This window comes from Pithys albifrons, chromosome 2, assembly GCF_047495875.1.
Source record: "Pithys albifrons albifrons isolate INPA30051 chromosome 2, PitAlb_v1, whole genome shotgun sequence".
NCBI lineage: Eukaryota > Metazoa > Chordata > Aves > Passeriformes > Thamnophilidae > Pithys > Pithys albifrons.
The window spans coordinates 12,816,347-12,828,443 of NC_092459.1; the positions used below are offsets into that span (position 1 = coordinate 12,816,347).

The following is a 12,097-nucleotide window of genomic DNA, read 5'->3' on the forward strand; positions in this document are numbered from 1 at the left end:
GCTCTGTCCCCTGACATTTCTTCTGGCTATATTCCAGCTTGCCTTTTGTTCATTACCTGCTTGATCTTGGTGCTTTCCTTTAATTACTCAAGGGATTCTTGTACAGCCCCCTGCTGTGCCTTCCCCCCAACCAACTCTGGCAGCTGAAGCCTGTGAGGTGCTCAAGGACATCCCATTGATCTCCATCTGCCTGAAATACAGTGGGTTTTCCAGCTAAGCTCAGTGGGAGAGATAGGAGGACGGGACTTGTCAGGCCAGTGAGCACAGCCTTTTTGGTATCTCCACAAGAGCATCTTGAGCTCCACAGCAGTCAGCACTTCCCATCACTTTTCCCTATGCAGGACTGAGGGTTTTCCTAACCTTTCAGTGCTCATCTACCAGCTCTGCAGAATGCCAGATGTCTCTGCCTCCAGACAGTCATGAAAATACCCACTGGTGAGTTGGAGATGGAGAGCAGGAGCACCCTGAGCTCCGTCCTGCAGCATGGGCTGCAGAAAGGTTCCCTGCCTCTCTTAATACATGCCCCCGAGGCAGTAGGATGTGAAAATCCCCTTTTCACCCTGGCAAGGGCAGCCCCATCCTTTAGAGCTTCCACAAATATCAGCAGGTCAGGGAGTCAGTTCACAGGGATGTTGTATGTACCATAGGGTAAAGCTTGAACTTTTTAGAGAGAGAGGAAGAGAGGCAGAAAGTGCCCGACTCAGCAAGGGCAGAAAGTGCAGTCGTTCCAGGGCTAAAGCAGAAAGAGGTTAAAAGGATTGTGCAACTTACACCTGCTTACAATTTCCACCAAAGCCCATTTTAAAAACAAGTCAACAGTACAAAATAACCTTACAGCGAAAACAGCGATCACTGTCAGAGCAAAAGCAGAGGTGTGGGGGGGAAATGTGACTGGTCAGTGCTAAGGGAAGTGTTTCGGGTCATCTCGGTGTGCAGGAACGGGGGCAGGGGCGGGGGCAGCGCCGCCGCGGGGGCAGCCAATGCCGCGGAACCGGCACGGATGGCTGCCAAGGGACAAACCGCGCCAGTGTCACCCCCCGGACAATCCGCGTGTGGCACTCCGGGTCCGCATTCAGCGGTGCCTCCCCAAAGGGCACCAAAAGCATCGCTGGCAGCCGGAGCCCTCCGGCCTCCTGCGGCTGCTTTTTCACGATAAGGTGCCGAACCTAGTGTACTGAAACGGGGGCACCGAACTGGGGGTACCGAAACGGGGGTATTAACCGGAGGCAGGGGCGGCGCCGGCCGTGCACCTGCTGGTAGCGGGCAGGGCTGGGGTCGCACACACGCGCCGCAGGTGGATGCCGCACTGGGCGGGCCCGCAGGGGAAGGGGATGCGGGGCCGGGCCCTGTCGGTGTCAGTGGCCGTGGCTGGAGCGCACGGCGGGGGCGCGGCGGGGGCCGGGCGGGGCGGGCGCGGGGCGGTGCTGCGCATGTCCGGCCGTGCGTCACAATAGCGGCGGTGGGAGCGCCCCGGTCCCAGCCGATCGCGGCTGGTTTGAGCTGGTGCGTTGCCACAGCGACGTGCTGCGCTATAAATAAGAGCGCGGCGGCCGTGGCGAAGCTTTGTCAGCCGCGGCGTTCCGCTCGCCCCGCTCCTCCTCGGCCGGCCCGGCGCTCCCGCCCGGCTCCGCGCACTGCGCCCGGCTCGCAGGAGGAGGAGGCGGCTCGGAGCGAGGAGATCAGCCGCCGCCGAGGCTTGACAGCAGCTCCGGCAGCGCTGCCCGAGGCGAGGTGAGGCGGGCGGCGGGCTGTGCCGGGCGGCGGAGCGGAGCCACGTGTCTGCGGGGCCGCTGCCAAGCGGCGCGGCCCGGGCCGGGCGCCGGCTCTGCCGTCAGGCACGGGGAATCCCCGAGCCCGGCGGGAGCTCCGGGCGGCTGCGAACGGGCCAGACGGGCTCGCCGGCTCGCCTGGGGAGTGTTGGCGGCGCGTCCCGGGAGCGGGGGAAGGGACGGCCCCACCGTGGCCGCCGGGCTGTTTCCGGGGCGGGGAAAGGCAGGTGCGTGGCAGGAACAGCGCTCGGGGCGCCCGGACTCACCGGTGGGCCCCCTTGCACAGCACACCCTGCCTGGGATGGGAGGGAATCGTGGGATGGTTTAGATTGGAAGGGGGCCTGGAAGATCATGTCGTTCCAACCCAGTTGCCCTCCAGCAGTGCCCAGCTGGCTCCGGCGGAGGGGCCGTCAGTGAGTGCGGGGCACCGGCCCCGTCCGTGCCCCCAGCGCTCTGCAGGGTCGGGATCACCTCGGGCACCTTTTCTAGACACAGCTTGGCTGTTTGAGTACAGACCCTGCAGGCATGACTCAGCTCTGTCTAAATACAGCTGCTGAATAAGGGAATGTTCTGGAGAACAAATTGTAAATGAGCACAAATTGCCTTTCTTCAGGGAAGCTGCAGACACTTTACTCGCAGTCCAGATAGAAATATACTCGAGGCGGCTTACCATTTGCACCTATATCATCATATTCTGTGTAATTACACTGTAGTTAAAATTGTGCAAGGAGATGGAGATGGAAAGAACTTGCAATAACTCCTTAATGAAGTCTGTTGTGGCCAGTAAAAGTAATTTCCCTTTTAGAGGTTAATAGGAAAAGTGCTTTTCATGCAGAGCTCTGCAGAGGAAAGGTTAAACTAAATTCTTCCTGATGGTGTTCACTTCTCTTAACCACAACTGGAAGTCCCTGAACTGCTTTCTGCAAAACTGCAAAAGAAAAAAAGCTGTGATGAGATGCAGCTGCTTCTTAGTACCGATCACCTTCCTGAGAAGTGTTTAATTTGCTGTTTCTTAGGGTCCTTTCAAAGAGGCTGTTAACAGAAGACTTTAATCCAGCTTGTGGAAAAATTATTGCTGCACGTGAATGAGAGCAGGGGGAGAATGAGGCTTAATGGATTATTGGATTTATCAGAGTCAAAGCTTAATCTAGTTTGAATCCCAAATTTGATTTATCTCTGATAAGTGAGAAATGATTAAGAGTAGTTCTTGACACTGGCCGTTCAGGTGCTATATGTTTCTAGAGGTTGAAATGAATTAAAATTGCTGATGTTTCCAAGTTACTCACTAAGTCGAGTTCAATGAATTTTGTTATACATAGTGTATGAAGTGAATGATTCTGTTGGTCTTAAAAACTTAAATCTGTAACAGCTATAAAATATTATTCTTCAATTGGTTTATAGCCAGAGTTTTTGAAAATAGAGTGAACAGTGATGTAACTAAAGATTAGTGAATAGTTTAGAGTTTGTATCCTTTTCAGTCCAAATCTGTATGACTAAAAAAAGGCTGAGACAAGGAAGAGGGTTGGATCCCGTTACATGAAACCATATCTTCCCTATGAGTCACTTGCAAGGCTGAGATCTTTAAAAGGTAGCACACACTCTGCTTAACAGCTTAATGTAATATGCTGTCATTCTCTCTTTGGGCTACCCAGTAAAAGGATGGCACATACATTTTGCCATGGCCTTGCTTCGTAGTTCGTGGATGGCAGAGGAATGTGCTTTTGCTCTTTAGTTCTGGTTCTCAAGGGACTTTCTGCTTGGGAGGTAGATTTCTGCCAGCAATGAAGATTTGTAATGGACTGCTGTAAAATCATCTTCTAAAGTGTTAATTGGGATCAGTATTAAAACTTTGTCTGCAGGTCAGAGTTAGGAATCAGTCTTTTAGTGCCACTCCTGACAGCTGAGATTTTCATACAGCTTGGAAGTCATGAGTAAACGCTCAAACCACCAAGAGAGCAACTTCAGGGAAAGCCCATGTCTCATGTCTGGTTTATGCTTAGTCTGAAGTGTAATAAGAAGTCAGATACTTGTCTTGGACCTAGTAGGAGTTGATACTACTCAGAAGTCAGTAACAATCTTGGATTCTGTATGAAGTAACGAGTAAACTGTTTCTGACTAAATTGGCAAGCTAAAATAGTGCTTAAGACTATTGGTTTTTTTCTGTGAGGAGGTTGAGTACATCATACAGTTGCTGAACAGAGGAGAACTTGCCTTCCAGCTAGCAATATTATTGTGGCATGCTTCCTTGATTCTGCTTACATCTGCTCTGTCATTATGCAAGTTTCCAGTCTATGCAGCTATTAGTGATAACTATAGGAATTGTATAATTGTAAGTGATATGAGCATAATGTAGTGGTTATATAATGACTATATGAATCCAAGTGAAGTAGTGAATGTAAACCATATGAATTTAAATGAAGTAATTAATGTTGGGGTTTTTTTTTTCCTCAGCAGTTCATACTTAAATCCTTTCACATAAATCTGAAATCTTGGAAACATGAGTAACTTCAGCAAAGAAGAATTTGAGCTGACCTTCCTTGATGAAGGCTTTACTGCCAAGGACATCCTTGACCAAAAAATAAATGAAGTGTCATCTTCTGTAAGTATGATGGGAAAACTGCTGTATTTCGTAATGTTACAAACTTATAAACTAATGGAACAAGTTGTCTTTGCAAATGATCTGCAAGGCAGCCTCCTCAAATGCTGACCTCTCGCGTTATCATGTTATCTGTTGTTTGTAATGTTAAGATGTGTGTTTGCTCTAGGATGATAAAGATGCCTTTTATGTTGCTGACCTTGGAGACATTGTGAAGAAGCACATGCGATGGCATAAGGCCCTTCCCCGGGTAACCCCCTTCTATGCCGTAAAATGTAACGACAGCAAAGCTGTTGTGAAGACACTTGCTGTTCTTGGTGCAGGATTTGATTGTGCCAGTAAGGTAAGATCTTGACTATGTTCTGATCTGTAATGTTAATACATGTTCAGCTTTACAAGATGTGCTTATATAAAATTAGGCATAACCCAATGGTGTTGCTTTTGTTGTTCTGATTACTTTAGTCATCCAACCAGAAATATCTTTTACAAGTGTAGTCTCTTCTTTCTTCAGACAGAAATACAGCTGGTACAGAGCATTGGTGTACCATCTGAGCGAATAATATATGCAAATCCCTGCAAACAAGTATCTCAAATCAAACATGCTGCCAGCAGTGGTGTACAGATGATGACATTTGATAGTGAAGTAGAACTAATGAAAGTTGCAAGGGCCCATCCGAAAGCCAAGTAAGTCATGCTAATTGTTCTATAATTCTTCCTTGTGTTCCCAAAAAACATCTGCTGTTGCCTGAAATTTGTTCTTTATTAGATAAGATAGGCTGCAAAATTGTGAGAAAATAAACATACTTCTAACCAGTGATATCTAATCCTGTATAGATTACTGGTGCATTTGGAAGAGATAGACAGGGAAGTTTGTGTCTTTAAGCTCAGTCTCATTCTGAGGTCATAGCTGCCTGATAATGATGTCTGTTCTACTGAAACTTAACTCCTCAATTTTTCCTATTTCTAGGTTAGTCTTGCGCATTACAACTGATGATTCCAAAGCAGTTTGTCGTCTGAGTGTTAAGTTTGGAGCTACACTTAAGACTAGCAGGCTTCTTCTAGAGCGTGCAAAAGAACTTGACCTTGCCATTGTTGGAGTTAGGTGAGTTGATAATGTCAAAACCCAGTAATATTAAATAAAATTTATTTAAATGTTCTATCTGACAATAGAGATGCCTTTGCATGTGCTGATAGTTTATAGACTTCTTGACTAATTTGCTGAATAGCAACTGATATTTTGTATCTTTTCACAGTTTCCATGTTGGAAGTGGATGTACAGACCCAGAGACCTTTGTTCAAGCAATTTCTGATGCTCGCTGTGTGTTTGATATGGGAGTAAGTCTTACTGTTAAATGCCTCTCTGACATCTGATCCCGTCAGATCTCGGAAGCTGAGCAGGGTCAGCCTCGGATTAGTACTTGGATGGGAGACCTCCTGGGAAATGCCGGGTGCTGTAGGTTCTAGTCCTGAGGACTTCACTGGCACGGTCCAAGCTCGCTCGGCCGTGGCAGATGAACCTCAGGACTTAAACGGTGGGGCCAGTTCTGCGCATGCTGAGCCTCACCTAAAATCCACTGTGCAGGCTGGAAGGGCACACCCACGTGGGGAGAGCCCTTCCCAAATCTTCGTTCGTGAAGTTTGGCCATACATACAAGTCTTACTGTACTTTCTCTGGAACTACTGCTCAGCTGTTGTGACAAAACTGAACAAAGTGTAAAACTGCTATGGGATTAAAAGCTGTCTAAGTCACTGATTTCATGTTGGAATTTTTGAGGTCATAATGGCTTACTTTGACCAGTTTGGCAAAACTCGTCTACAAATGCACTAAAATTGGTGCAATAGACTCAAGTGACTATTACTTAAACATGATGTTTCAGCTCTGTTTCAAATATTAATGGAATTACCTAACATTACCTTTTAGGCTAAAATAATAAATTAGCAACTGATTTCTTGACAGTATTGTTAATCTCATTTTAGGCTGAACTTGGCTTCAATATGTATCTGCTTGACATTGGTGGTGGCTTCCCTGGCTCTGAAGATGTCAAGCTTAAATTTGAAGAGGTATACTATTGCTAAGAACTTCTCAGGTTGTGTAGTCTCTTTGAATGTTGATCTGGATTAAACAAAATGGGTTTTTTTCTGTTTGTATGCAGACACATTCGCAAGAATGTCTGCTTGGTCAGAAATGTAATTTAGAGGAAAAGAGGAATTAATCTGAAAACTAAAATTTAGATGAACTCATTAGATACATAGCTAAATGACTGCATAAACATGCAGAGATCTCAAACTTGAAAAGCAAATTTTAATTGTAGGCTTGATTCTTACTGGCATAGACTTCTTCCAGTTGATGCTGTACTTCAGACTGTCTAGATTGGCACTGCTCCCAGATAGGATGAAAAAAGTAGTCCAGAACTCATACTGCCCTTGAGTGGCAGCAGACTAGATCAGTGTCTGATTTGATTTCGAGCTAGCTTTTGGATAATTTTTAAATTGTTCAGTGTTCTCCAGTCTGCTTTCACACAGTAGTAGTTCTGCTTTCAGAAGAGACAAGGGGGCTGGATATTAATAGGTCTTCCACTTAAAGCAATGTTGTCAAGCACCTGCCCTTCTAACCTATGGTGTGTTAAATATAGTTACATACTAACACAAGGAGACAGTAAGTTATATAACGAAGTTTGGCTTGTAGTGTTAGTATGGGTATATGTGAGACATCAAGTGCAAATAATGATGTCATTGGGCTGCATGGCAATATTTAGTCATGCTGTGGTTGGGGGCAGCTTAATGTTAACTTACAAACTTGGAATTAACTGTTCATGAAGGCAACTGAATTTCAAATGTGATAAGACCCTCTGTATTCTTATGATCCTGTGAGATGACTTCTTTAGGATGCAGTCAGATGAGGAATATTGCATCATTAGCAGAATGACAAGCGGACTAGAAATCAAATTTGAAGTTTGGGAACTTGCAGGGCATTAATGTTGGTTTAACGAATCTAGGAATGATGATTGCCTTTAGACTCAAACATGAGCTGGTTTGTTACTTAAATTTTAACCTGCAATTGATGCCTGCTTTTGTTGCTTCGTGTAAATTTAATCGCAAACAAGACTTTGAATAGAAAAATAAAGAAAAAGTAATCCATAGAGATTATAATAGGTGTTAATAGATGGTACATGTTTGACTAGTATATAATTGTGAACTTGAGAGTCTGACTTCATCTCAGCCTTTTAAAATAGCAGCTGAGTAAGTGCTGAAATTCTAACATTGGCTTCTGATTCTTCCCTAGATCACAAGTGTAATCAACCCAGCACTGGATAAATACTTCCCTTCAGATTCTGGAATAAATATTATTGCAGAGCCAGGAAGATACTATGTTGCATCAGCATTCACGCTGGCAGTCAACATCATTGCAAAGAAAATTGTATTAAAGGAGCAAACAGGTTCTGATGGTATGTAAATCTAGACCTACTCTTAGTTCTAGCCAGCTGTGTGTTTCTTTCCAAGCATTCTCTTTACTGATGTCTCAACTTCTTCCAGATGAAGATGATGCAAATGACAAAACTCTTATGTACTACGTGAATGATGGAGTCTATGGATCATTCAACTGCATCTTGTATGATCATGCACATGTTAAACCAGTTCTGCAAAAGGTATGCCCATTCAGGAGTACCACATACTAGTCATGTGTCATGGATGTAGGATAATCCTTGTCACAGCAGTCACTTCTCAGTTCACTGCACCCTTCCATGTTGCCAGAGTTTGGTATTTAACTCAGGAAGCATGCAGTGGAATTAACTCAAAGCCAGTGGTGAAGAAGGATCTGCAAACAGCTCTTTCTCCTTGGCGAAGTGGAATGTTACACTAATCATGATACTACTTTTGGAAGGTCTGTTTTGATAGTCAACTAATTATACTCTTCTCTCTCCTTTAGCGGCCTAAGCCAGATGACAGCTGCTACTCCTGCAGCATATGGGGACCAACCTGTGATGGCTTAGATCGTATTGTTGAGCGTTTTAATATGCCAGAGTTGCAAGTTGGTGACTGGATCCTGTTTGAAAACATGGGTGCCTATACTGTAGCAGCAGCTTCTACTTTCAATGGATTCCAGAGGCCAACAATACACTATGTGATGTCAAGACCAGCATGGTTAGTAGTGAAGTATTTTGATCCATCAGTGCTTTTGATACAGATGACTGTAGTCCATGGCCCATGTCAGTTGGCTGCCCCTCAACAAGCAGGGCCATAGTTTTCGTGCTATAGCTCTTTGGGTTGAAACCTCCTGGTGTGGGAAAAGGCAGTGCCTCTGAAGGTTTTGCCATGTGCTTAGAACATTGCTGACACTATTATTGTACTCCTTTTCTCTGATGTACATACTTCCAGGAGAGGTGCTTTTAAAGGAGCAATGTTCAGAGTTTTCATTAATCTGGGCTTCTATCTAGTGTTTTCACTTCGGCATAACACACAGAATCATTAAGGATTCTTTACAATTAGGTTCTGTGACCAGTAGTTAGAGACCAGTCAATCACAGTTCTAACAATATGTTGTCTTCTAAGTTGGTAGCTTGCTAAAACCTGATTGCAGGACACACAACAGTGCTGCTTCACAGTATGATCTGTCTGTTTATTTGAGAGCTGTTCCTTGGTTCAGGTTGAGCTCTGGCTCATTGCTCAGTGCAGAGTGCTAGATCTCCACAGGAAGTTATTAAACAGGTAAGCAAAGAAAGCAGGACCACCTATTAAGTGCAAGGGTACTGTGAAACTGCACCGTAAACAGTAGTTTAAAGTAACCTGGATGCTCTTCTGTGCAAAACAGGTTAATGGATTGCATCTTCTGTAAAAGTGGGATCTCTTAAGAGGAAGCTCTATATTGATATCTGCCTCCTAAACTGGCAGAAGGCATTTGGTCAGCAGGGTTGTGTTAAAGCGTGATTAACTCTCCTGTTGGGTTGCTTTCAAATTTATTGAAAGTTCTGAAGTTCAGGGAAATTCCTGCCATTTAAGTAAGGGGAAGCTTTCTCCATTGTTTTACTAGCTTTGTCTCCATAAGCAAGGCTTGTATTACTCCTTTCCCTTGGTGAAACCTCCTGTCGATTTAAACATTTTTCACATCAAATTAAGCTTTTAGACTTCCTCTAAGGCTCCAGAATTATGTCTAATAGAACTAAAAATGGCTCTGTAGGGGAATAATTAGCTTTTTCTCTGTCACACTAGGTTTCTATTAAAATTTAGTGTTTGGTCTGAGGCATACTGAGCTTAATTGTGCAGACATAACTGTTATCCAAGGCCATGGCCCTCTTTCAGCCCTACAGGACTGCCTGTGTTTTCTGTTTTGGCAAGAGAATTCTGTGATATAAGCTGGCCTTTAACCAAGGGTAATGCATCAATGAGATTATTGTGCAGATTTTTGTAGGCCAGGGAAAAGTTGTTTGCAATGTAATCTACATGTTATAAAGTTGTACAACTAAATTTGTGGCTAGAAACTGAAAGATAAGGACAAAGATGATTAGATATGTCTGTGAGTAAAAGCTAGTAGTACATGAGGAGCCATGTAGTAGCACAACTCTTTGCCCTGCATATCTAAGATAATTAGAACTATAAGATGACATCAAGCTGAGTGGTGCTTATGACACTCCTGAAGGACGGAATGCCATCCAGTGGGACCTGGACAGGCTCGAGAACTGGGCACATGGGAATCTCAGGCAGTTTTAACAAGACAAGTGCAAGGTGCTGCTCCTGGGTCACGACAACCCCCACTATCAGTACAGGCTGGGGTATGAACAATTCAAGAGCAGCCCTGCCAAAAAGAACCTGGAGGTGCTGGTGGATGAGAGGCTGGACATGACCTGGCAATATGAGCTTGCAGCCCAGAAAACCAAACGTGTCCTGGGCAGCAGGTTGAGGAAGGGGATTCTGCCTCCCTGCTCTGGTGAGATGCCACCTGCAGTGCTGCATCCAGCCCTGGGGTACCCAGCACAGGAAAGACATTAACATGTTGGAGCAAGTCCAGAGGAGGGACACCATGTTGATCACAAGGATGGAGCACCTCTCCGATGAGGAAAGGCTGAGAACTGGGATTGTTCAACCCAGAAAAGAGAAGGCTTTGGAGTGACCTAATTGCAGTCTTCCAGTACCTGAAAGGAACTTACAGAGAAGATGGTGGGGCAAGGCTTTCTACAGAAGCATGTAGTGACAGGGCAAGGGAGAATGGCTTCATACTGAAAGAGAGTAGGTTTAGATTAGATATGTGGAAAAAATTTACTGTGAGGGTGGTGAGGCACTGGATCAGGTTGCCCAGGGAAGTTGTGCATGTCCTGTCCCTGGAGGTGTTCAAGGCCAGGTTGGATGGGTTGGATTGAGCAACTTGGTTTAAATTGAAAGTGTCCCTGCCCATGGCAGGGGGGTTGGAACTAAATCTTCAAGGTTCCCTTCCAACTCAAACCATTCTATGAATCTATGAACTAAGTCCAAAAACTCAGTCAACTGAAATTTTTCTGAAGTTGTCTTTTAGTGCAACTATCTGAATATGGAAGGAGTTACATAGTTCTCACTGGTCAGCTCCTTTATATTCCTAGTCTGTCATCCATACTTTTACTTGATTCAGATTACCCAGAAATGTGAGAGTGTGGGGTCAAGTTGTCAGGGATTTTCAGGTCTCAAATTCTGAACTATTGAGAACTACGTCAGTAAATCTGTATAGCATGAGGTATACAGATGTTGCTACAGGCATATAGAGACATCTTTACAGATCTAAGTCCTACACAGAAATGGTGAAACCAACTTGGTATTGACATGTGCCCTAAAACTTAGCCAGCCAGAAGTGCCCTGCATGGATTCTGTTTTATTATTTTTGGTTTTTTCCCCTCTGTGGTAATAATGCCTAGATTGCAGATCATGAATAAAGTGTTCATTTCATACTCCCTGGCAGTGAAAAAACCCAAAAATGACCTTGCTTACTTTTTTAGGCAGGCTGTAGTGAAACACTTTTTGACTTTCTCTTCTTTTCTTTCTAGGCAACTAATGCAGCGGATCAAGGAGCAAGGGTTCCTAGCTGAAGTGGAGGAGCAGGATATTGCTAGTCTGCCACTCTCTTGTGCCTGGGAAAGCGGAATTGAATATCCAGCAACTTGTGCTTCAGCTAGTATTAATGTATAGGTAATATTTAGTAATTAACTGCAAGGTTAGTCGTTGAATTTAGGGCATTTGAGGGACCATTAACTTAATTCCTGCTAGGATTTTTAAGTGGTTTTTTTAAAGTTTAGGTTTGGCATAAATGCAACAAAATGACTAGGAGATGGGTCACAATTATCTGTGTTCCTATGGAAACTATTTGAATATTGTTTTATATGGATTTTTATTCACTTTTCATGTATGCTATTAAAGACTGACCCTCAACTGTCAAACAAGTATTTGTAGCTTGTGTATGGCAGAATGGGCTAAGCTTAGTGCTTTGTGACCTACCTGTTTTAAAATAAAGTATATTGAAATAACTGGTCCTGTGTCTGGTTAATCTGTAGATAATTAACGTGTCACAAATGGCTCTTTCAGCATGTATGAAGGCAGATCAGATGATGTGAGCACAGAACTTATTAATTAATGAGTACCACAATTGCCATCTCCCCTACCATTGCCCTCCCAGCTTTCTCAGAAATGAAGGAAACTCTCAATGGGTAGGGAAACTAAATTGTGTCCTTTTTTAATATGTGATTAGGAAAAGTTGACTGTCAACAAATTGGATA

General features: G+C 44.4%; 1 protein-coding gene across 2 annotated transcripts; it reads left to right on the forward strand.

Annotated features, from left to right (window-relative positions):
* The first annotated feature begins 1,455 nt into the window (after window positions 1-1,455).
* ODC1 (ornithine decarboxylase 1) lies at window positions 1,456-11,848 on the forward strand. Of its 2 annotated transcripts, none has more exons than XM_071548345.1 (11): window positions 1,456-1,731; window positions 4,221-4,368; window positions 4,535-4,708; window positions 4,877-5,049; window positions 5,333-5,467; window positions 5,619-5,700; window positions 6,343-6,426; window positions 7,649-7,811; window positions 7,900-8,012; window positions 8,294-8,508; window positions 11,372-11,848. In XM_071548345.1, exons 2-11 carry the CDS (start codon window positions 4,267-4,269, stop codon window positions 11,511-11,513), a joined length of 1,383 nt encoding a protein of 460 aa, XP_071404446.1. In that variant the 5' UTR covers window positions 1,456-1,731; window positions 4,221-4,266; the 3' UTR covers window positions 11,514-11,848. The 2 variants fall into 2 exon arrangements, with proteins under 2 accessions (XP_071404446.1, XP_071404447.1); XM_071548346.1 differs by having other exon boundaries at window positions 4,224-4,368.
* Window positions 11,849-12,097: the final 249 nt, after the last annotated feature.

Coding starts and splice junctions, on each gene's coding strand:
- ODC1 (XM_071548345.1), top strand. CDS start 4,267: ATGAGTAACTTCAGCAAAGAAGAATTTGAGCTGACCTTCCTTGATGAA. Junction 4,369..4,534: donor TAAATGAAGTGTCATCTTCT/GTAAGTATGATG, acceptor TGTTTGCTCTAG/GATGATAAAGATGCCTTTTA. Junction 6,427..7,648: donor TCAAGCTTAAATTTGAAGAG/GTATACTATTGC, acceptor ATTCTTCCCTAG/ATCACAAGTGTAATCAACCC.